General features: G+C 55.0%; 1 protein-coding gene, 1 long non-coding RNA gene and 1 pseudogene across 4 annotated transcripts in view; all 3 read left to right on the forward strand.

The window, feature by feature from the left end:
• Window positions 1-22,443, forward strand: part of cd58 (CD58 molecule) — a 24,191-nt gene extending 1,748 nt beyond the window's left edge. Inside the window, exons 2-7 of the mRNA XM_031896398.1 lie at window positions 7,002-7,292; window positions 11,032-11,286; window positions 17,029-17,121; window positions 19,961-20,038; window positions 20,294-20,351; window positions 21,729-22,443. Coding sequence (XP_031752258.1) covers window positions 7,002-7,292; window positions 11,032-11,286; window positions 17,029-17,121; window positions 19,961-20,038; window positions 20,294-20,351; window positions 21,729-21,744 — 791 coding nt within the window. The 3' untranslated portion in view covers window positions 21,745-22,443. The remainder of the gene's footprint in view (window positions 1-7,001; window positions 7,293-11,031; window positions 11,287-17,028; window positions 17,122-19,960; window positions 20,039-20,293; window positions 20,352-21,728) is intronic.
• On the forward strand, window positions 1,884-6,995 carry LOC108645376. 3 transcript variants are annotated; one of them, XR_004221178.1, is made up of 3 exons: window positions 1,884-5,465; window positions 5,515-5,669; window positions 5,768-6,995. It is a non-coding gene; the product is annotated as an uncharacterized LOC108645376 (long non-coding RNA). The 3 variants fall into 3 exon arrangements; XR_004221180.1 differs by having other exon boundaries at window positions 1,884-5,088; window positions 5,138-5,669; XR_004221179.1 differs by having other exon boundaries at window positions 1,891-5,669; window positions 5,768-6,838; window positions 6,896-6,912.
• Window positions 22,444-24,511: 2,068 nt separating the features above from the next.
• LOC116408997 lies at window positions 24,512-24,632 on the forward strand (annotated as a pseudogene).
• The last annotated feature ends 125 nt before the right edge of the window (window positions 24,633-24,757 follow it).

A 24,757-nucleotide genomic window follows, 5' to 3' on the forward strand; every position in this document is an offset into this window, starting at 1 on the left:
CTGTGTGTTACTGGGGTGTTACTGTGTGTTGTTACTGGGGTTGTTACTGGGGTTGTTACTGGGGTTGTTACTGGGGTTGTTACTGGGGTTGTTACTGGGGTTGTTACTGGGGTTGTTACTGTGTGTTGTTACTGGGGTGTTACTGTGTGTTACTGGGGTGTTACTGTGTGTTGTTACTGGGGTGTTACTGGGTTGTTACTGTGTGTTGTTACTGGGGTGTTACTGTGTGTTACTGGGGTGTTACTGTGTGTTGTTACTGGGGTTGTTACTGGGGTTGTTACTGGGGTTGTTACTGTGTGTTGTTACTGGGGTGTTACTGTGTGTTACTGGGGGGTTACTGGGTTGTTACTGTGTGTTGTTACTGGGGTGTTACTGTGTGTTACTGGGGTGTTACTGTGTGTTGTTACTGGGGTGTTACTGGGTTGTTACTGTGTGTTGTTACTGGGGTGTTGTTACTGGGTTGTTACTGTGTGTTGTTACTGTGTGTTGTTACTGTGTGTTGTTACTGTGTGTTGTTACTGGGGTGTTACTGTGTGTTACTGGGGTGTTACTGTGTGTTGTTACTGGGTTGTTACTGTGTGTTGTTACTGGGGTTGTTACTGTGTGTTGTTACTGGGGTTGTTACTGGGGTTGTTACTGTGTGTTGTTACTGTGTGTTGTTACTGTGTGTTGTTACTGGGGTGTTACTGTGTGTTACTGGGGTGTTACTGTGTGTTGTTACTGGGTTGTTACTGTGTGTTGTTACTGTGTGTTGTTACTGGGGTTGTTACTGGGGTTGTTACTGGGGTTGTTACTGTGTGTTGTTACTGGGTTGTTACTGTGTGTTGTTACTGGGGTTGTTACTGGGGGTGTTACTGGGGGTGTTACTGGGGTTGTTACTGGGGTTGTTACTGGGGTGTTACTCTGTACTACTCGGTGTTACTACTCGACTGTTGCTGGGGGGGGGGGGGGGGTCACTATTAAGGGTCCCACCCAGAGGTCCTGCCCAATTGGTTCCCTGTGTCATTTCAGCCCAAATCCCTTAGGAGGGGCCTACACATGGGCAGATAAGCTGCTAGGGGGCTGCCTAAGCGTAAGGTCCCCCAGGCGGATTGTCAGCCTGTGTACAAGTCCCACAATCTGCCCCTCGTTGTACCTGCACCCGCAGTATTGTATCCGCTCAGGCACTCACACCCGCAGTATTGTATCCGCTCAGGCACTCGCACCCCCAGTATTGTATCCGCTCAGGCACTCGCACCCGCAGTATTGTATCCGCTCAGGCACTCGCACCCGCAGTATTGTATCCGCTCAGGCACTCACACCCGCAGTATTGTATCCGCTCAGGCACTCACACCCGCAGTATTGTATCCGCTCAGGCACTCACACCCGCAGTATTGTATCCGCTCAGGCACTCACACCCGCAGTATTGTATCCGCTCAGGCACTCACACCCGCAGTATTGTATCCGCTCAGGCACTCACACCCGCAGTATTGTATCCGCTCAGGCACTCACACCCGCAGTATTGTATCCGCTCAGGCACTCACACCCGCAGTATTGTATCCGCTCAGGCACTCACACCCAAAGTATTGTATCCGCTCAGGCACTCGCACCCGCAGTATTGTATCCGCTCAGGCACTCAGAGCTCAGTAACATTGCTGGGGGGCTGCATGTATAGTTGCTGGGGGGCCCCAATTAAAGTTGCTGGGGGGCCCCAAGTAAAGTTGCTGTGAGTAAAGTTGCTGGGGGGCTGCGTGTATAGTTGCTGGGGGGCTGCGTGTATAGTTGCTGGGGGGGCCCCAAGTAAAGTTGCTGTGAGTATAGTTGCTGGGGGGCTGCGTGTATAGTTGCTGGGGGGCCCCAAGTAAAGTTGCTGTGAGTAAAGTTGCTGGGGGCTGCGTGTATAGTTGCTGGGGGGCCCCAAGTAAAGTTGCTGTGAGTAAAGTTGCTGGGGGGCTGCGTGTATAGTTGCTGGGGGGGCCCCAAGTAAAGTTGCTGTGAGTAAGGTTGCTGGGGGGCTGCATGTATAGTTGCTGGGGGGCTGCGTGTATAGTTGCTGGGGGGCCCCAAGTAAAGTTGCTGTGAGTAAAGTTGCTGGGGGGCTGCGTGTATAGTTGCTGGGGGGCCCCAAGTAAAGTTGCTGTGAGTAAAGTTGCTGGGGGGCTGCGTGTATAGTTGCTGGGGGGCCCCAAGTAAAGTTGCTGTGAGTAAGGTTGCTGGGGGGCTGCATGTATAGTTGCTGGGGGGCTGCGTGTATAGTTGCTGGGGGGCCCCAAGTAAAGTTGCTGTGAGTAAAGTTGCTGGGGGGGCTGCGTGTATAGTTGCTGGGGGGCCCCAAGTAAAGTTGCTGTGAGTAAAGTTGCTGGGGGGACTGCGTGTATAGTTGCTGGGGGGCCCCAAGTAAAGTTGCTGTGAGTAAAGTTGCTGGGGGGGCTGCGTGTATAGTTGCTGGGGGGCCCCAAGTAAAGTTGCTGTGAGTAAGGTTGCTGGGGGGCTGCATGTATAGTTGCTGGGGGGCTGCATGTATAGTTGCTGGGGGGCCCCAAGTAAAGTTGCTGTGAGTAAGGTTGCTGGGGGGGCTGCGTGTATAGTTGCTGGGGGGCCCCAAGTAAAGTTGCTGTGAGTAAAGTTGCTGGGGGGCTGCAAGTAAGGGGTACTGTTATTTCTATTCTTTCTCATTCCCAGGCAGCAGTGCAGCCCTGTGTGTATCACTATTTCCTGCTTGGAACTGCCCCTCCTTTATACCCCTTTTCCTTTTATTGCCAAATATAACTCCCGGCTGTAGAACGGATGGGCGTTGCCGTTGCTATGATACAGAGCACAGTGATACAGAGCCGCTAAGCAGCTGCAGACTCTGTATAACTGGGGGGCCACTAACTGCCTAGGTAGGGGCCCATGTTGGCTACTCACACTCACCTAGTGCCTACTCTCAGCCTCTACTCCTTTCCCTCTGCTTCTCTTCCTCCATCTTGCCCCATCACTGTGCCCTCCCATAAAGACCCCAAATCTGGGTGTGGCTGCCCTTCTCCCTATAACCCCCCCTGGTGGCAGGTGGTAAGCACAGCACCTTCTGTTCCTAACTATACTGCCACCTACTGGCCATGTAGGAAAACATGAACAGAACATACAGCCATCATTCTCTACCCCCCTTACAACCCCCAAAGGCCCTTGGGGGGGCCCCCCTCACTTGCTGGAGTTTACTTGAAGGACAGACCTGTGACCCTGCTCAGGGGAATGAGACAAAGTGCTGGGGGTGTCATTAGTGGGTGCTGCCCCTAGAACCTTCTCAGTCCCCCTACCCCTAGTGTCAGTGTTTCTCTTTACAACTGCACCCAACAGAGGGAATCATGGGACTTGTAGGCTTGAGTGTATTAGAAAACTGAAACTTTTGGCCACAAAACTCTCCTGGTGCCAGTGGCATCATCATTAAGCTGATGGTTCACTGTTCCTACAGCTGGGCCAGAGAGGCTGATGGGAGATGTACCCTCATATGAACCCTCCACTGTCTCTACACCTGTAACTTTCCCAGCTAAACCAGAGAGGATGATGGGAACTTGTAGGCATTGGTGTAGAACAAAATTGTATCTTTGTACCAGAATATAAATACCTAATGTCCGCTGCATTATATCATTTCTCTTGCACAGTTACCCCTTTGCTTCCAAGGGGCCAGAAGGGATGATGGGAGATGTAGGAGAAAGGGCACCAAGAGCAGTATGAAGCTGTCACGGCTACTAAACGCCAGGAAATCCCCTGCCATAGGCACTAGTGAGAATTCCCTCTGCTAAACACACACGGTTATCAGTAAATGATCGGCATTGGCTGGTTTAGTAGCTGTGACAAGTAGCTGCTACTAGTTGCTCCGTGTGGCTTCCCCCATAGAGAGGACAGCAGAGAGTCAGTGTAGGGGGAGAGCTGTGTCATTCTGGGGGATATGTAGAGTCTTTTACTTATCCTTTAATACCTGCTTGTGATTGGCCCACACTTAAAGCTGCCTTTGTGATTGGCGGAAACAGTGCCCCCTGTCATTAGCGTGAATGGAAAGACTGGCACTGGCAGGGGGTGCTTTCTCCCCAAAAACTGCCTCTCATAATCAGTGGTGCCCCCTGTGTCCCTGTCAGCTTGAATGGAAACTGCCTGTTGGCGCAGAAATGTTACGTGTGCCATTAGCCCAATGCTGGGTGCCAACCAGTTCAGACTGGGCATTGCCACAATGAGCTCAGAGGTGTTGCTGCAGTGCCCAGCGTTGACATGTGGGCGGCCCTAAGCTCATTGGTGAGGCCAAAATATGCCCCCCAGCTCACTGTTGCCCTTACCCCCTGCACCAACTTACTGCCCCCATTCAGATCTCGGTGCCATCTTTTGGTTACTTGACTGGTATTTATTAACTAAATCCTGGAGCAAAGTCTCTGTAGATAGGGCGGCCTCCTCTTCCTCTGCCCTCCCTTGTGTTGGCAGCCCAGTGCCCAGAGTGCCCCCTGCTGATGGGACTGTACTTAGATGGGCACAGTCACAGGCATTACTGGTGGGGCACAGTGACAGCTATAAACATGTGAAAGGTTGGTACAGCGGTTACAGGGGCACGCACTGCTGAATCTTCTCTTGCCCAAGGAAAGGTTGGTACAGCGGGTACAGGGGGCACTCACTGCTGAATCTTCTCTTGCCCAAGGAAAGGTTGGCACAGCGGGTACAGGGGCACTCACTGCTGAACTTTCTCTTGCCCAAGGGAAGGTTGGTACAGCGGTTACAGGGGCACTCACTGCTGAACTTTCTCTTGCCCAAGGAAAGGTTGGTACAGGGGGCACTCACTGCTGAACTTTCTCTTGCCCAAGGAAAGGTTGGTACAGGGGGCACTTAGTGCTGAATCTTCTCTTGCCCAAGGGAAGGTTGGCACAGCTGGTACAGGGGGCACTCACTGCTGAATCTTCTCTTGCCCAAGGGAAGGTTGGTACAGCGGGTACAGGGGCACTCACTGCTGAATCTTCTTTTGCCCAAGGGAAGGTTGATACAGCGGGTACAGGGGCACTCACTGCTGAATCTTCTCTTGCCCAAGGGAAGGTTGGCACAGCGGGTACAGGGGCACTCACTGCTGAATCTTCTCTTGCCCAAGGGAAGGTTGGTACAGGGGGCACTCACTGCTGAATCTTCTCTTGCCCAAGGGAAGGTTGGTACAGCGGGTACAGGGGCACTCACTGCTGAATCTTCTCTTGCCCAAGGGAAGGTTGGTACAGCGGGTACAGGGGCACTCACTGCTGAATCTTCTCTTGCCCAAGGGAAGGTTGGCACAGCTGGTACAGGGGGCACTCACTGCTGAATCTTCTCTTGCCCAAGGGAAGGTTGATACAGGGGGCACTCACTGCTGAATCTTCTCTTGCCCAAGGGAAGGTTGGTACAGCGGGTACAGGGGGCACTCACTGCTGAATCTTCTCTTGCCCAAGGGAAGGTTGGTACAGGGGGCACTCACTGCTGAATCTTCTCTTGCCCAAGGGAAGGTTGGTACAGGGGGCACTCACTGCTGAATCTTCTCTTGCCCAAGGGAAGGTTGGTACAGCGGGTACAGGGGCACTCACTGCTGAATCTTCTCTTGCCCAAGGGAAGGTTGGTACAGGGGGCACTCACTGCTGTATCTTCTCTTGCCCAAGGGAAGGTTGGTACAGGGGGCACTCACTGCTGAATCTTCTCTTGCCCAAGGGAAGGTTGGTACAGGGGGCACTCACTGCTGAATTCTTCTCTTGCCCAAGGGAAGGTGGTACAGGGGGCACTCACTGCTGAATCTTCTCTTGCCCAAGGGAAGGTTGGTACAGCGGGTACAGGGGCACTCACTGCTGAATCTTCTCTTGCCCAAGGGAAGGTTGGTACAGGGGGCACTCACTGCTGAATCTTCTCTTGCCCAAGGGAAGGTTGGTACAGCGGGTACAGGGGCACTCACTGCTGAATCTTCCTCTTGCCCAAGGGAAGGTTGGTACAGCGGGTACAGGGGCACTCACTGCTGAATCTTCTGTTGCCCAAGGGAAGGTGGGCACAGCGGGTACAGGGGCACTCACTGCTGAATCTTCTCTTGCCCAAGGGAAGGTTGGCACAGCTGGTACTGGGGCACTCACTGCTGAATCTTCTCTTGCCCAAGGGAAGGTTGGCACAGCGGGTACAGGGGGCACTCACTGCTGAATCTTCTCTTGCCCAAGGGAAGGTTGGTACAGGGGGCACTCACTGCTGAATCTTCTCTTGCCCAAGGGAAGGTTGATACAGCGGGTACAGGGGCACTCACTGCTGAATCTTCTCTTGCCCAAGGAAAGGTTGGCACAGCGGGTACAGGGGGCACTCACTGCTGAATCTTCTCTTGCCCAAGGGAAGGTTGGTACAGCGGGTACAGGGGCACTCACTGCTGAATCTTCTCTTGCCCAAGGGAAGGTTGATACAGCGGGTACAGGGGCACTCACTGCTGAATCTTCCCTTGCCCAAGGAAAGGTTGATACAGCGGGTACAGGGGCACTCACTGCTGAATCTTCTCTTGCCCAAGGAAAGGTTGGCACAGCGGGTACAGGGGGCACTCACTGCTGAATCTTCTCTTGCCCAAGGGAAGGTTGGTACAGCGGGTACAGGGGCACTCACTGCTGAATCTTCTCTTGCCCAAGGGAAGGTTGGCACAGCGGGTACAGGGGCACTCACTGCTGAATCTTCTCTTGCCCAAGGAAAGGTTGGCACAGCGGGTACAGGGGCACTCACTGCTGAATCTTCTCTTGCCCAAGGAAAGGTTGGTACCACGGGTACAGGGGCACTCACTGCTGAATCTTCTCTTGCCCAAGGAAAGGTTGGCACAGCGGGTACAGGGGCACTCACTGCTGAATCTTCTCTTGCCCAAGGAAAGGTTGGTACCACGGGTACAGGGGCACTCACTGCTGAATCTTCTCTTGCCCAAGGAAAGGTTGGCACAGCGGGTACAGGAGCACTCACTGCTGAATCTTCTCTTGCCCAAGGAAAGGTTGGCACAGCGGGTACAGGGGCACTCACTGCTGAATCTTCTCTTGCAGTTCGGTGCCAGGTCACCATACCTAAGGCTGTTAATGAGTCGGTAACGTTTACCCTGCTGCCCTATGATGGAGCCACAGAGATCACGTGGAAGATTGGGCCGGACAAGTTGGCAGAAATTGATGAGACAAACAAGCCATATTTTTATCGCTTGGGGGACAAAGCTGCAGCGACCTTCTCCCCCGGGAGTCTGACCATTAATCGGCTGGAGAAGAAGGACAGTGGCACTTACACGGCTGAGGTTCAGGTCGGGAGACAAACTCACACTCAAACTTTCCAACTAGCGGTGTATGGTAAGTGCCCAGGCCTTGTGTATGGGATATAAATGTAGCTGTATTGTGCCTCCCTCACTATAGAGGCTCTAAATGAATTTACTGGTAGGATGGGCAGCACGGCAAGTAGCTTGTGCCCACAGGTATTACCCAGAATGCATAGTGGCACTGAACTACATGGTGCTGCCCATTCTCTGCAGTAGGAGAGAGTCCATGAGAATCCCATGTGATTGCCATTCTTTGCGCCACTCACGTCTGCCTTCTCTTTATTGGGCTCTACATTAAAGGGCAAGTTCACTTAAAGGAAAAATAGCACTAAAAATTTAAAAGTATAAAATCTATTGCACCCTGCCCCAATAACTGCCCTATTATTCTGAATGCTTTATTAGAAAATACCTTCTAAAACTTGGCTTCCGGTCATTTGAAATAAGGCGCTACGATGATCGACCCTATACAGAAGGAAGGCTAGGATTGATCAATCGATCGTCGCATAGTGGATCCCGCCCTGCATCGCCGTATCGCCTTATTTCAAATATTTCAGTATATGAGGGGGCAGTACAGGGGGGTATAAGGGGCAGATACTACAGTATATGAGGGGGCAGTACAGGGGGGTATATGGGGCAGATACTACAGTATATGAGGGAGAAGTACAGGGGGGTATATGGGGCAGATACTACAGTATATGAGGGGGCAGTACAGGGGGGTATATGGGGCAGATACTACAGTATATGAGGGGGCAGTACAGGGGGGTATATGGGGCAGATACTACAGTGTATGAGGGGGCAGTACAGGGGGGGGTATAAGGGACAGATACTACAGTATATGAGGGGGCAGTACAGGGGGGTATAAGGGACAGATACTACAGTATATGAGGGGGCAGTACAGGGGGGTATAAGGGGCAGATACTACAGTATATGAGGGGGCAGTACAGGGGGGTATAAGGGACAGATACTACAGTGTATGAGGGGGCAGTACAGGGGGTATATGAGGCAGATACTACAGTGTATGAGGGGGCAGTACAGGGGGGTATAAGGGACAGATACTACAGTGTATGGGGGGCAGTACAGGGGGGTATAAGGGACAGATACTACAGTGTATGAGGGGGCAGTACAGGGGGGTATAAGGGACAGCTACTACAGTGTATGAGGGGGCAGTACAGGGGGGTATAAGGGACAGCTACTACAGTGTATGAGGGGGCAGTACAGGGGGGTATAAGGGACAGATACTACAGTATATGAGGGGGCAGTACAGGGGGTATAAGGGGCAGATACTACAGTATATGAGGGGGCAGTACAGGGGGGTATAAGGGACAGATACTACAGTGTATGAGGGGGCAGTACAGGGGGGTATATGAGGCAGATACAGTGTATGAGGGGGCAGTACAGGGGGGTTTATGAGGCAGATACTACAGTGTATGAGGGGGCAGTACAGGGGGGTATAAGGGGCAGATACTACAGTGTATGAGGGGGCAGTACAGGGGGGGTATAAGGGGCAGATACAGTATATGAGGGGGCAGTACAGGGGGGTATAAGGGGCAGATACTACAGTGTATGAGGGGGCAGTACAGGGGGGTATAAGGGGCAGATACTACAGTATATGAGGGGGCAGTACAGGGGGGTATAAGGGGCAGATACTACAGTATATGAGGGGGCAGTACAGGGGGGTATAAGGGACAGATACTACAGTGTATGAGGGGGCAGTACAGGGGGGTATAAGGGACAGATACTACAGTGTATGAGGGGAGCAGTACAGGGGGATATAAGGGACAGATACTACAGTGTATGAGGGGGCAGTACAGGGGGGTATAAGGGGCAGATACTACAGTGTATGAGGGGGCAGTACAGGGGGGTATAAGGGGCAGATACTACAGTGTATGAGGGGGCAGTACAGGGGGGTATATGGGGCAGATACTACAGTGTATGAGGGGGCAGTACAGGGGGTATAAGGGACAGATACTACAGTGTATGAGGGGGCAGTACAGGGGGGTATAAGGGGCAGAAGACAATAGAGGGGTAAGTAGGAGACAGTTACCTCCGCTTTTCGCTCGGATCGGGGTCCCACTGATCGTGCGCAGAAGCAGAACCTGCAGAAGAGAAACCCCCCAATCAGTGTCAGTGGAACAGCTCCTCCCCCTTCCCATTGGCCCAGGGAGCCCATGACCTCATGAAACATGGCAGCCCCCGTATTGGCAGAAACTTTACTTACCCCACTTCCCCCAGCGCCCCCCCCCCCCCAACCTAATGAAACATGACTGCCCCCGTATTGGCAGAAACTGTACTTACCCCACTTCCCCCAGCGCCCCCCCCCGACCTTCAACCAAATGTGCAGCAATGAGGCCGGACCCCATTTATTTACAGAGGATAAAGTCACCCCCAGTGAGGCAGGGACAGTGGGGTAACAGATACCCCCAGTGAGGCAGGGACAGTGGGGTAACAGATACCCCCAGTGAGGCAGGGACAGGGGGGTAACAGATACCCCCAGTGGGGCAGGGACAGTGGGGTAACAGATACCCCCAGTGAGGCAGGGACAGGGGCAGTGGGGAAACAGATACCCCCAGTGAGGCAGGGACAGGGGCAGTGGGGAAACAGATACCGAATAATAGGGCAATTATTGGAGCAGGGTACAATAGATTTTATAGTGTTACTTTTCTTTTAACTGGGAAAATGTTAGCAGGATGAACAGTATAACAGATAATGGCACATACTGGCTGAAGCGTTAAGGACTATATTATTAGCCCCCCTACTGTACTTGTGCTTTATATCTGCCCCTATCCCTGGGGTACAAGGCTACAGCCCTATATTATTAGCCCCCCTACTGTACTTGTGCTTTATATCTGCCCCTTTCCCTGGGGTACAAGGCTACAGCCCTATATTATTAGCCCCCCTACTGTACTTGTGCTTTATATCTGCCCCTATCCCTGGGGTACAAGGCTACAGCCCTATATTATTAGCCCCCCTACTGTACTTGTGCTTTATATCTGCCCCTATCCCTGGGGTACAAGGCTGTGGCCCTATATTATTAGCCCCCCTACTGTACTTGTGCTTTATATCTGCCCCTATCCCTGGGGTACAAGGCTACAGCCCTATATTATTAGCCCCCCTACTGTACTTGTGCTTTATATCTGCCCCTATCCCTGGGGTACAAGGCTGTGGCCCTATATTATTAGCCCCCCTACTGTACTTGTGCTTTATATCTGCCCCTATCCCTGGGGTACAAGGCTGTGGCCCTATATTATTAGCCCCCCTACTGTACTTGTGCTTTATATCTGCCCCTATCCCTGGGGTGCAAGGCTGTGGCCCTATATTATTAGCCCCCCCTACTGTACTTGTGCTTTATATCTGCCCCTATCCCTGGGGTACAAGGCTACAGCCCTACATTATTAGCCCCCCTACTGTACTTGTGCTTTATATCTGCCCCTATCCCTGGGGTACAAGGCTGTGGCCCTATATTATTAGCCCCCCTACTGTACTTGTGCTTTATATCTGCCCCTATCCCTGGGGTACAAGGCTACAGCCCTACATTATTAGCCCCCCTACTGTACTTGTGCTGTATATCTGCCCCTATCCCTGGGGTACAAGGCTACAGCCCTATATTATTAGCCCCCCTACTGTACTTGTGCTTTATATCTGCCCCTATCCCTGGGGTACAAGGCTGTGGCCCTATGGAACTGGCAGGAGCTGGACTGTCCAGGTACTGTGTGGGTTCTGTAGGATTCTGGCCCAGATGCCTGACTGTTGGTACCTCTGATTCCCTCCTGTAGATGCTGTTCTGGAACCGAATGTGACTTGTACCGAGGGGGAGGAGCCGAATACCATCGACCTGCGCTGTTTCTCCCCAGGGGATGGGACGTATCAGTGGCGGAATGGCACCCGTTCTGGTTCCGGCCCAGTCCTAGTCCTGTCTGAGCAACAGAATCACACTATTACTAAAGCAAACGCTTATGGAGTTGTGACCTGCGTTGTTACAAACCCCGCCTCCTCCAAGAACAGATCCCTCCCACTCTCCTCCTGTGTCAGTGAGTATCTCTCTCCTGGGCTCTGGGGCCACTGTCAGTCTCTCCCCAAAATGTCACTCTCAGCCACTTTGCAACATTTACCAATGATCTTTATTAAATGATTTTATTATTCTGTGTAAATGTCTGTCCTTCAGCCCCTCCCTTGTGGCCTTCAGCCCCTCCCTTGTGGCCTTCAGCCCCTCCCTTGTGGCCTTCAGCCCCTCCCTTGTGGCCTTCAGCCCCTCCCTTGTGTCCTTCAGCCCCTCCCGTGTGTCCTTCAGCCCCTCCCGTGTGTCCTTCAGCCCCTCCCGCCTGTCCTCAGCCCCCGCCTGTCCTTCAGCCCTCCCGCCTGTCCTTCAGCCCTCCCGCCTGTCCTTCAGCCCTCCCCCCTGTCCTTCAGCCCCTCCCGCGTGTCCTTCAGCCCCTCCCGCGTGTCCTTCAGCCCCTCCCGCGTGTCCTTCAGCCCCTCCCTTGTGTCCTTCAGCCCCTCCCTTGTGTCCTTCAGCCCCTCCCTTGTGTCCTTCAGCCCCCCCGTGTGTCCTTCAGCCCCTCCCTTCAGCCCCTCCCTTGTGTCCTTCAGCCCCTCCCTTCAGCCCCTCCCTTGTGTCCTTCAGCCCCTCCCTTGTGTCGTTCAGCCCTGCCGTGTGTTTGCCTGAAATCAGCTCTCCTCCGGCCCAGACTTCAGCTCCCACGATGCTTTGCACACTTCTGTTATCCTCCTCCTTCTCAGGTCTGTTACCCACAGAACACACAAAGCATTATGGGAAATGGAGGAGGCCTTGATGCTGAGTGTTGCAGTGCAGTCGGGAAAGCAGAGAGGAGAATAGTTAGATACCGACACTGCTGCTTATTGCAATTACTCATACAATAATTACATTGTGTCATTAACTGATATTGGGAAGTAGGAGAAGGAGGGGGCATGGAGACTGCGAGTCAGAACACATGCCAATTAGTAGAGTAGGGTGCAATAGCTCTTGGGGGCAAAAGGGGGAGGTGTGGGGTAGGGGAGAGGGCACAGAGATCGGGGATAGAGCGGGGGGGTAGGGTGGGGAGAGGGCAAAGAGATCAGGGATGGAGGGGGGGTAGGGGAGAGGGCACAGAGATCAGGGATAGAGCGGGGGGGGTAGGGTGGGGAGAGGGCACAGAGATCAGGGATGGAGGGGGGGTAGGGGAGAGGGCACAGAGATCAGGGATGGAGCGGGGGGGGTAGGGTGGGGAGAGGGCACAGAGATCAGTTATGATGGGGGGGGTAGGGGAGAGGGCACAGAGATCAGGGATGGAGCGGGGGGGGTAGGGTGGGGAGAGGGCACAGAGATCAGGGATGATGGGGGGGTAGGGGAGAGGGCACAGAGATCAGGGATGGCGCAGGGGGTAAGGAAGAGGGCACAGAGATCAGGGATGGCGCAGGGGGGTAGGAGAGAGGGCACAGAGATCAGGGATGGCGCAGGGGGGTAGGGGAGAGGGCACAGAGATCAGGGATGGAGCGGGGGGGTAGGGTGGGGAGAGGGCACAGAGATCAGGGATGATGGGGGGGGTAGGGGAGAGGGCACAGAGATCAGGGATGGCGCAGGGGGGTAAGGGAGAGGGCACAGAGATCAGGGATGGCGCAGGGGGGTAAGGGAGAGGGCACAGAGATCAGGGATGGCGCAGGGGGGTAGGAGAGAGGGCACAGAGATCAGGGATGGCGCAGGGGGGTAGGGGAGAGGGCACAGAGATCAGGGATGGAGGGGGGGGTAGGGTGGGGAGAGGGCACAGAGATCAGGGATGGAGGGGGGGTAGGGGAGAGGGCACAGAGATCAGGGATAGAGCGGGGGGTTGGGGAAAGGGCACAGAGATCAGGGATAGAGCAGGGGGGTTAGGGTTGGGAGAGGGCACAGAGATCAGGGATGGAGGGGGGTAGGGGAGAGGGCACAGAGATCAGGGATGGAGCGGGGGGTAGGGTGGGGAGAGGGCACAGAGATCAGGGATGGAGGGGGGCGTAGGGGAGAGGGCACAGAGATCAGGGATGGAGGGGGGGGGTAGGGGAGAGGGCACAGAGATCAGGGATGGAGGGGGGGGTAGGGGAGAGGGCACAGAGATCAGGGATGGCGCAGGGGGGTAAGGGAGAGGGCACAGAGATCAGGGATGGCGCAGGTGGGTAAGGGAGAGGGCACAGAGATCAGGGATGGCGCAGGGGGGTAGGAGAGAGGGCACAGAGATCAGGGATGGCGCAGGGGGGTAGGGGAGAGGGCACAGAGATCAGGGATGGAGGGGGGGTAGGGTGGGGAGAGGGCACAGAGATCAGGGATGGAGCGGGGGGTAGGGGAGAGGGCACAGAGATCAGGGATGGAGCCAGGGGGGTAGGGGAGAGGGCACAGAGATCAGGGATGGAGGGGGGGGGTAGGGGAGAGGGCACAGAGATCAGGGATGGAGGGTGGGGTAGGGGAGAGGGCACAGAGATCAGGGATGGAGGGGGGGGTAGGGGAGAGGGCACAGAGATCAGGGATGGAGGGGGGGTAGGGGAGAGGGCACAGAGATCAGGGATGGAGGGGGGGTAGGGGAGAGGGCACAGAGATCAGGGATGGAGCGGGGGGGGTAGGGTGGGGAGAGGGCACAGAGATCAGTTATGATGGGGGGGGTAGGGGAGAGGGCACAGAGATCAGGGATGGAGCGGGGGGGGTAGGGTGGGGAGAGGGCACAGAGATCAGGGATGATGGGGGGGTAGGGGAGAGGGCACAGAGATCAGGGATGGCGCAGGGGGGTAAGGAAGAGGGCACAGAGATCAGGGATGGCGCAGGGGGGTAGGAGAGAGGGCACAGAGATCAGGGATGGCGCAGGGGGGTAGGGGAGAGGGCACAGAGATCAGGGATGGAGCGGGGGGGGTAGGGTGGGGAGAGGGCACAGAGATCAGGGATGATGGGGGGGGGTAGGGGAGAGGGCACAGAGATCAGGGATGGCGCAGGGGGTAAGGGAGAGGGCACAGAGATCAGGGATGGCGCAGGGGGGTAAGGGAGAGGGCACAGAGATCAGGGATGGCGCAGGGGGGTAGGAGAGAGGGCACAGAGATCAGGGATGGCGCAGGGGGGTAGGGGAGAGGGCACAGAGATCAGGGATGGAGGGGGGGTAGGGTGGGGAGAGGGCACAGAGATCAGGGATGGAGGGGGGGTAGGGGAGAGGGCACAGAGATCAGGGATAGAGCGGGGGGTTGGGGAAAGGGCACAGAGATCAGGGATAGAGCAGGGGGGTTAGGGTTGGGAGAGGGCACAGAGATCAGGGATGGAGGGGGGTAGGGGAGAGGGCACAGAGATCAGGGATGGAGCGGGGGGTAGGGTGGGGAGAGGGCACAGAGATCAGGGATGGAGGGGGGCGTAGGGGAGAGGGCACAGAGATCAGGGATGGAGGGGGGGGGGGTAGGGGAGAGGGCACAGAGATCAGGGATGGAGGGGGGGGTAGGGGAGAGGGCACAGAGATCAGGGATGGAGCCAGGGGGGTAGGGGAGAGGGCACAGAGATCAGGGATGGAGGGGGGTAGGGGAGAGGGCACAGAGATCATGGATGGAGGGTGGGGTAGGGGAGAGGGCACAGAGATCAGGGATGGAGCGGGGGTAGGGGAGAGGGCACAGAGATCAGGGAAGGAGCGGGTGGGGGGGTAGGGGAGAGGGCACAGAGATCAGGGATGGAGCGGGGGGGGGTAGGGTGGGGAGAGGGCACAGAGATCAGGGATGGAGGGGGGTAGGGGAGAGGGCACAGAGATCAGGGATGGAGGGGGGGTAGGGGAGAGGGCACAGAGATCAGGGGATGGAGGGGGGGTAGGGGAGAGGGCACAGAGATCAGGGATGGAGCGGGGGGTAGGGGAGAGGGCACAGAGATCAGGGAAGGAGCGGGTGGGGGGTAGGGGAGAGGGCACAGAGATCAGGGATGGAGGGGGGGGGGGTAGGGTGGGGAGAGGGCACAGAGATCAGGGATGGAGCGGGGGGGGTAGGGTAGGGGAGAGGGCACAGAGATCAGGGATGGAGGGGGGGGTAGGGGAGAGGGCACAGAGATCAGGGATGGGGGGGGTAGGGGAGAGGGCACAGAGATCAGGGATGGGGGGGGTAGGGGAGAGGGCACAGAGATCAGGGATGGAGGGGGGGGTAGGGGAGAGGGCACAGAGATCAGGGATGGAGGGGGGGTAGGGGAGAGGGCACAGAGATCAGGGATGGAGGGGGGGTAGGGGAGAGGGCACAGAGATCAGGGATGGAGGGGGGTAGGGGAGAGGGCACAGAGATCAGGGATGGAGGGGGGGTAGGGGAGAGGGCACAGAGATCAGGGATGGAGGGGGGGTAGGGGAGAGGGCACAGAGATCAGGGATGGAGGGGGGTAGGGGAGAGGCACAGAGATCAGGGATGGAGGGGGGTAGGGGAGAGGGCACAGAGATCAGGGATGGAGGGGGGGTAGGGGAGAGGGCACAGAGATCAGGGATGGAGGGGGGGTAGGGGAGAGGGCACAGAGATCAGGGATGGCGCAGGGGGGTAAGGGAGAGGGCACAGAGATCAGGGATGGCGCAGGGGGGTAAGGGAGGAGGGCACAAGAGATCAGGGATGGAGCGGGGGGGGGTAGGGGAGAGGGCACAGAGATCAGGGATGGAGGCGGGGGGGGTAGGGGAGAGGGCACAGAGATCAGGGATGGAGCGGGGGGGGTAGGCGGAGAGGGCACAGAGATCAGGGATGGAGCGGGGGGGTAGGGGAGAGGGCACAGAGATCAGAGGATGGAGCGGGGGGGGGGGTAGGGGAGAGGGCACAGAGATCAGGGAAGGAGCGGGTGGGGGGGGGTAGGGGAGAGGGCACAGAGATCAGGGAAGGAGCGGGTGGGGGGGGGGTAGGGGAGAGGGCACAGAGATCAGGGAAGGAGCGGTGGGGGGGGGGTAGGGGAGAGGGCACAGAGATCAGGGATAGAGCGGGGGGGTAGGGAGAGGGCACAGAGGTCAGGGATGGAGCGGGGGGGTAGGGGAGAGGGCACAGAGGTCAGGGATGGAGCGGGGGGGGTAGGGGAGAGGGCACAGAGGTCAGGGATGGAGCGGGGGGGTAGGGGAGAGGGCACAGAGATCAGGGATGGAGCAGGGGGGGTAGGGGAGAGGGCACAGAGGTCAGGGATGGAGCGGGGGGGGTAGGGGAGAGGGCACAGAGATCAGGGAAGGAGCGGGGGGGGTAGGGGAGAGGGCACAGAGATCAGGGAAGGAGCGGGGGGGGTAGGGGAGAGGGCACAGAGGTCAGGGATGGAGCGGGGGGGGGTAGGGGAGAGGGCACAGAGATCAGGGATGGAGCGGGGGGGGGGGGGGGTTAGGGGAGAGGGCACAGAGATCAGGGATGGAAGGATTTATGTACCCGCAGCCCTGCCCCTCATGCTGCCCCCCAGGAAGCCCCAGCCTAGGGAAACACTATGAATGGAAAGCAGATCTGTTCCTCCCATGAGTAGCGGGGGCTTAGCAGTACTGTGGTTCATATTCAGAGCACTGGCTGCTTGGGTTTATGGGTAAAGTAACCGGGGTAACCACACCACTTGCCCCCGGCTACAGGTGCTTAGTATCATTCTCTGTGCCCCGTGCCAGTAATAACTCAAATTACTATCATTGGGTGGTGTTATATACAGTACAGTATGAACTACTCCTCTCAGTGTGATATTAGGCAGCAGAGCTTGCGTTTAGTACCTAAGGTAGCAGAATTACAGATGGCTCCCTAGGGTGCTGCTCAGCCAGGGTGGCACTTAGTACAACTGGCACTAACCTTACGCTGCTTTTGTCTTGCAGAAGAGACGAGCTCCAGAACGCATATCGTCATTGTTATTGTCCTGCTGGTGATTGGCATTGTCATTGGCATTATCGCTGGGCTCTGGATTCTTTGTAAGTGATTGGCACACAGGCTGTCTATCCCAATTCCTCTCTAGCTTTACTCACAGTAATGTTACACTTATACCCCACTGGGGGGTATGTATCCCCTCTCTCCCCTCTCACTAACATGATTTACCCAGCTGGGATGTGCTCTATAAATGTAGAAAGAGCCATGTTGGTAGGTGGTCTGTGTCCAGTGAGCCCATTGCTCTGCCCTAGGGCACAGCCGGCAGGGACTGGCACTGACAGGGATACCCCCCTGTATTCATTATACCCCCCCTTTCAACATTCAGCAAAGAATCCAGCAGCAATGAGCCGCCCCATAGGTGGAGGGGGAAAGGGTACAGTTGGCCATACACTGGCAGACTCAAAGCTAATGTTGATGTAGCAGATTCAGTGCTGGTATAAAAATGCCCCCCCCCCCCCCCAACTACCCCCTGTGCCTCACATTGACTTCAGTGAGATCTGTGCAGAAGTTTGGGGTGGGAGGGGTTTTCCAACCTATAAATACTCACAGCTGCATATCTGTGTGATTCTAGTTAAGGCCAATATATAGCGACCCATGAAGGTTTTCTCTGCATGTGTTCAGTTATTTCTCCTCATTCACGGAGAACAGGGAGATCTTTTTGTGGGGTGTCATTTTTTGAAAGAAGGGGGCTTTTTAATAGTGATCTCTGAATTAAAATTGTTTCATTGACTGAAAGTTTGTTGATATATTCATACAGGGACCTGTTCTAGTCGTATGTGGTATGGTGTTGTAGGCAGGTAGTTTAGATGAGATTTAGTTATACAGTAAAGGCAGAGGGTGGTGACACCGCGGGCACATTATACGCGCTGGGGGGTATATGTACAGAACAAGCACTTTATATACAGTGAGAAGCATTGCCCCCCACTCCCCCACACAAACACATGGCTTTTATCAGTATACAATAAACTTTTTTTTCAAATAAACTTCGCACTTTGCTTTGTACTAAGAACTCGCACCTTTCACTCACTCTCATTTCCTGCCTTTTCTATGTACCTGTGTCTTGTCCAGCCCTAACCCATCCGCCATATGTTGGCCAGACACGCCTGCTTAAAGTAAAACAAACGAAGAAACTGTAACTGCAAAATAAAAGAACAATTTAGTTTTACTCCAACTCCAGACCCTGTATAGTGTGTGGGGAGAGGGGAGCCAATCTGCAGCCTGGCTTCAGTTCCCGAAATCTCTCCAGCCCCGCCTACCACTTTATTGGTAGAGTTTACTGTCTGTAAAAGAGCTGCACTCTAATTGGATATTGCTGCTTGCAGCTTATCCAATCAGAGTGCAGCTGGGTACAACAGCATGAGACCTGTCACCCAGACATAAACAGCCGTGTAGTAAAGTGCTTTCCCCATTTAAACCTGAAACCCAAACCCTTTTATATTTAACTCATCCATATCTGTTATACAGGCATTCAAACAAATCCCAGCTGTCAATCATATATTGCCTGTCCCACCTGTGCCTAAGGGCTCTGGCACACGGGGGAGATTAGTCGCCCGCAATTAACTCCCTGTTCGCGGGCGACTAATCTCCCCGAGTTGCCTACCCCTGCCATCCCACCGGCGAACATGTAAGTCGCCGGCGGGATGGCAGACGCGGCGGGGCAATTTCAGTGAATCGCCGAAAAAGACTCGCGAGTCTTTTTTGGCAATTTGCGCGAAATCGCGCCGCCGCGTCTGCCATCCCGCCGGCGACTTACATGTTCGCCGGTGGATGGCAGGGGTAGGCAACTCGGGGAGATTAGTCGCCCGCGAACAGGGAGTTAATCGCGGGCGACTAATCTCCCCCGTGTGCCAGAGCCCTTAGGCAAGTTGGGATTGGTTACACTGGGGAAGGGGCAGTTAAGGGGGGGGGGGGTCACTATATATAAATATATAAGGGGGGGCCACTATATATAAATATATAAGGGGGGGCAGTAATGAAATAGAGAAAGTACAGGGAAGAGCGACTAAGCTGATAAAGGGAATGGGCTCAGTTATGGGGAAAGGCTGGCCCAGTTGGGATTGGTTACACTGGGGGGGGGGGGCAGTTAAGGGGGGGGGTCACTATATATAAATATATAAGGGGGGGGCAGTAATGAAATAGAGAAAGTACAGGGAAGAGCGACTAAGCTGATAAAGGGAATGGGCTCAGTTATGGGGAAAGGCTGGCCCAGTTGGGATTGGTTACACTGGGGGGGGGGCAGTTAAGGGGGGGTCACTATATATAATATATAAGGGGGGGCAGTAATGAAATAGAGAAAGTACAGGGAAGAGCGACTAGCTGATAAAGGGAATGGGCTCAGTTATGGGGAAAGGCTGGCCCAGTTGGGATTGGTTACACTGGGGGGGGGCAGTTAAGGGGGGGTCACTATATATAAATATATAAGGGGGGGCAGTAATGAAATAGAGAAAGTACAGGGAAGAGCGACTAAGCTGATAAAGGGAATGGGCTCAGTTATGGGGAAAGGCTGGCCCAGTTGGGATTGGTTACACTGGGGGGGGGGCAGTTAAGGGGGGGTCACTATATATAAATATATAAGGGGGGGCAGTAATGAAATAGAGAAAGTACAGGGAAGAGCGACTAAGCTGATAAAGGGAATGGGCTCAGTTATGGGGAAAGGCTGGCTGAGTGTTTCCCTGGGGTTGCAGTGTGAGTGTGGGGCCAGAGGGGGGAGCCCCTGTGCAGCTCATGGGATAATACCAAGCTGACTGTGGGTTTGGTGGGTGGGAGTTGGGATAGTAATACAGTAAGTAGAAGCCCCGGCTGCGGGGGCAGTTTGGGGTAAGTTGTTGCACATTTCAATGAATAATTTCACTATAGAGTTTTCTCCGTTTCCTGCTCCTGTAGATAAGAAGAATAAGTTAGGGATGTGTCGCCCCGAGGAAGAGGGAACGAAGCCAAAGGGTCAGGAAGGAGAGAGCCTCAGTAAGTGTGCATTGGCCATTGTGTGTGCGCCCCCCGCAGGACTTGTGCAGTATGGCAGCGCTCCCAGGGTGGGTGGGGGGGGGGGGGGGGGGGATTGCAGGAGAGCAGCTGTATTCTTACACGCAGCGCAATCCCTATCCCTTGTGTCACTGGGCCCAAGGAATGCTGGGATATACTGGGGGGGGGGGGGTTAAAATAATGAAACTTGGGGTTCTGCTGGTTTCATGTCAATTATCTGAATTTTATATTCCCCAGGATCCCAGGATGGGGCGAGTACGATCCCGGAAGTTATAGTAACGAATACAAGGAAACTGTGAGTATGGGGGGGGGGGGGAAATGTTGGGGCACCCTGCTCACTGGGGGACTGTAATGGGCCTCGTAGTGACCCCCCAAACTGAAATGAATTGATTCTTTATTAGTAGTAATTGTTTTATGTTTTTCAGTTAAAGTCTATGTTCAGTTACTTGGGGGGGACCAGGGAATGTGTCACTGTTCTACCTACAGACTGTGCCCCCCCTTGGGATACAAATGCCCCTGGGTGTATATCATGTCTAATATACCTGTATATTTATATCTACTTACCCCCCCCCCCCCCAACTGACTGAGCCCATGTCCCACAGGGGAGGGATATTTCCCCTTTAATATCACACACACACAGTATCAGGGTTCCTATCAATCTGAGGGATCAGCTCTGTGTGTAACAATAATACCTGTATATTTATATCTACTTACCCCCCCCCCCCCCCCCCCAACTGACTGAGCCCATGTCCCACAGGGGAGGGATATTTCCCCTTTAATATCACACACACACACAGTATCAGGGTTCCTATCAATCCGAGGGATCAGCTCTGTGAGTAACAATAATACCTGTATATTTATATCTACTTACCCCCCCCCCCCAACTGACTGAGCCATGTCCCACAGGGGAGGGATATTTCCCCTTTAATATCACACACACACACAGTATCAGGGTTCCTATCAATCTGAGGGATCAGCTCTGTGTGTGTAACAATAATACCTGTATATTTATATCTACTTACCCCCCCCCCCAACTGACTGAGCCCATGTCCCACAGGGGAGGGATATTTCCCCTTTAATATCACACACACACACACACACAGTATCAGGGTTCCTATCAATCTGAGGGATCAGCTCTGTGTGTAACAATAATACCTGTATATTTATATCTACTTACCCCCCCCCCCCAACTGACTGAGCCCATGTCCCACAGGGGAGGGATATTTCCCCCTTTAATATCACACACACACACACACACGTATCGGGGGTTCCTATCAATCTGAGGGATCAGCTCTGTGTGTGTAACAATAATACCTGTTATATTTTATATCTACTTACCCCCCCCCCCCCAACTGACTGAGCCCATGTCCCACAGGGAGGGGATATTTCCCCTTTAATATCACACACACACACAGTATCAGGGTTCCTATCAATCTGAGGGATCAGCTCTGTGTGTAACAATAATACCTGTATATTTATATCTACTTACCCCCCCCCCCCCAACTGACTGAGCCCATGTCCCACAGGGAGGGATATTTCCCCTTTAATATCACACACACAGTATCGGGGTTCCTATCAATCTGGGGAGTCAGTGGAGGGTACATTTGGGGACTCTGGTTGCTGTCAGGTTGCAGTTGGTGATATTTATAAATTGTTTCTGCTTTGTGTTCAGGGAGCCGGATGAATGATTCTGATTGGACAGTATTGGGAGGTTCCTGCACAGAGACACTTCTGTGTCATTCCTGAGGGGGCGGTGCCAGCACTTGTTTGTGGGACAAGAAGCCCCGCCTTTCCCTGGAGTGGGCCCCTCCCACGGAACTGTGCAGAACTGGGAAGGAAGTGTCTTTATACTCGCTTGCTTTGTACATGGATCTGCCACACAGTGTTCTGCCCCTAAAGGCACCGCCCCCTCATATCCATGCCCCTCCTCCCCCTGCCATGGAATATTGGGCTGCAGTGTAGGCAGCATCATTGCACTGACCCCGCCCATATCAACTGCTTTTTATTCTTATGTATTTATTGTGCGAACGGAAGGAACATCACGGGGCCCCAGCGGACTGCCCTGGGGGGGCCCCTCTAGATCCCGCCTCCTCCTGCCCGAGCTGGATTGGACTCAGTGGGAGAACTGTATTTTAGCTTTGTGTGTCTGTGTGTTTTATACGAGGCGCTTTGGGGCGAAACTAATAATCCCAAGATCGATTTTTATTTTTTGCGGTGCAAGGAAATGGGGACACAGGAAGCGCAGTCTGAACTCAGATTTAGCAAATCTAGAAGAAAGTCTGGCAACTGAATTCTGGGAAGATTCTATAAAAGGTCCAAAAGTAACTCCAAACCATGAAAGTCTCTTACAGTAATACCAATATAATGTACTGCTGCCTGCACCGGTACCAGTTGTGTGTTTGCTACTGTCATTTATATACACAAAGCTGGGGGGGAATCAGTGTGACATAGGGCTCACTGGCACAGGTTACACAGCAGATAAGCTCTATAGAATACAATCGGTTTCAGGGCCGCCATCAGAAATCACGGGGCCCCTCACAACAAAATTTTCTGCCCCCCCCAACCTCCTACGCCCTGCCCCCCAATGGCCCATCCCATCAGTACAAAGGACACACAGACATTGGTAGCCAGGGCACCCTAAAACATTGGTAGCCAGGTGTTACGTTTTGCATTGGTGCCAGGGCAGGGACCCCCTAAAACATTGCTCCATCCCAGCATCCTCCCCAACATCCTCCAGCTCCCCCCTAGTATCCTCCAGCTCCCTCCCAGCATCCTCCAGCTCCTCCCCTAGTATCCTCCAGCTCCTCCCCTAGTATCCTCCCCAACATCCTCCAGCTCCCTCCCCTAGTATCCTCCCCAACATCCTCCAGCTCCCTCCCAGCATCCTCCAGCTCCCGCCTAGTATCCTCCAGCTCCCTCCCTGCATCCTCCCCCAACATCCCCCAGCTTCCTCCCAGCATGCTCCCTCCAGCTCCCCCTAGTATCCTCCAGCTCCCCTAGCGCCCTCCCCAACATTCTTCAGCTCCCCTGCAGCATCCTCTCCAGCGTCCCCCAGCTTCCACTGGCTCCCCCCGCTTCGTCAGGCTGCATCCCCCGGCTGGCAGCTGCTGCTACTCTTTTATAAGGTTGCGCCCGGTGCGTGCTGATGTCATGCGTACGCATGGGGCTCAACCAATCGAAATACAGAGGACCTGGCTTAACAGATTAAAGAAGATTTAGAAGTCAAAATCGGCCGGGCCCGGGACAACTGCCCCCGCTGTGCCCCCCTGATGGCGGCCCTGATCGGTTTTGTTCTTATACAGGAATCTAAGGGGTATATTTATCATGCTGGGTAAAAAGGCACAGCCGCCGGGCTTTGGTGTTACTGTGTTACCCCCCCCCCCCCCCGGTTACACAGGGCGCCGGGCTTTGGTGTTACTGTGTTACCCCCCCCCCCCCCCCCCCGGTTACACAGGCGCCGGGCTTTGGTGTTACTGTGTTACCCCCCCCCCCCCCCGGTTACACAGGCGCCGGGCTTTGGTGTTACTGTGTTACCCCCCCCCCCCGGTTACACAGGCGCCGGGCTTTGGTGTTACTGTGTTACCCCCCCCCCCCCCCCCGGTTACACAGGCGCCGGGCTTGGTGTTACAGTGTTACCCCCCCCCCCCCGGTTACGCAGCCGCGGGCTTTGGTGTTTACTGTGTTACCCCCCCCCCCCCCCCCACCCCCGGTTACACAGCCGCTGGGCTTTGGTGTTACTTGTGTTACCCCCCCCCGGTTACACAGCCGCCGGCTTTGGTGTTACTGTGTTACCCCCCCCCGGTTACACAGCCGCCGGGCTTTGGTGTTACTGGTGTTGCCCCCCCCGGTTACACAGCCGCCGGGCTTTGGTGCTACTGTGTTACCCCCCCCCCCCGGTTACACAGCCGCCGGGCTTTGGTGTTACTGTGTTTGCCCCCCCTGGTTACCACAGCCGCCGGGCTTTGGTGTTACTGTGTTACCCCCCCCCCCCCGGTTACACAGCCGCCGGGCTTTGGTGCTACTGTGTTACCCCCCCCGGTTACCACAGCCGCCGGGCTTTGGTGTTACTGTGTTACCCCCCCCCCCCGGTTACAACAGCCGCCGGGCTTTGGTGTTACTGTGTTACCCCCCCGTCCGGTTACACAGCCGCCGGGCTTTGGTGCTACTGTGTTACCCCCCCGGTTACACAGGCGCCGGGCTTTGGTGTTACTGTGTTACCCCCCACCGGTTACACAGCCGCCGGGCTTTGGTGCTACTGTGTTACCCCCCCCCCCCCCCCCCGGTTACACAGGCGCCGGGCTTTGGTGTTACTGTGTTACCCCCCTGGTTAAGAGGATGCCAGTATTGCTCCTATGGCTTTTCTGCATTGATTCTGAGAAGGCCCGAGAGCGCGCCTTTGAGCGAGTAGAAGCGGCTAGGAGATTTTTAAGAGGACGAAAAGTCAGCTTAGTCATCGCCTACGGCCATACCACCCTGAAAGCGCCCGATCTCGTCTGAATCTCGGAAGCTAAGCAGGGAACGGGCTTGGTTAGTACCTGGATGGGAGACCGCCTGGGAATACAAGGTGTTGTAGGCTTTTGCATTTTGGCCATTTCTGACCAGCAGGAGGCAGTCTTCTCTATGCTTTTCTGCATTGATTCTGAGAAGAGCCCGAGAGCCGCGCCTTTGAGTGAGTAGAAGCGGCTAGGGGATGTTTAAGAG

This window comes from Xenopus tropicalis, chromosome 2, assembly GCF_000004195.4.
Source record: "Xenopus tropicalis strain Nigerian chromosome 2, UCB_Xtro_10.0, whole genome shotgun sequence".
Lineage (NCBI taxonomy): Eukaryota > Metazoa > Chordata > Amphibia > Anura > Pipidae > Xenopus > Xenopus tropicalis.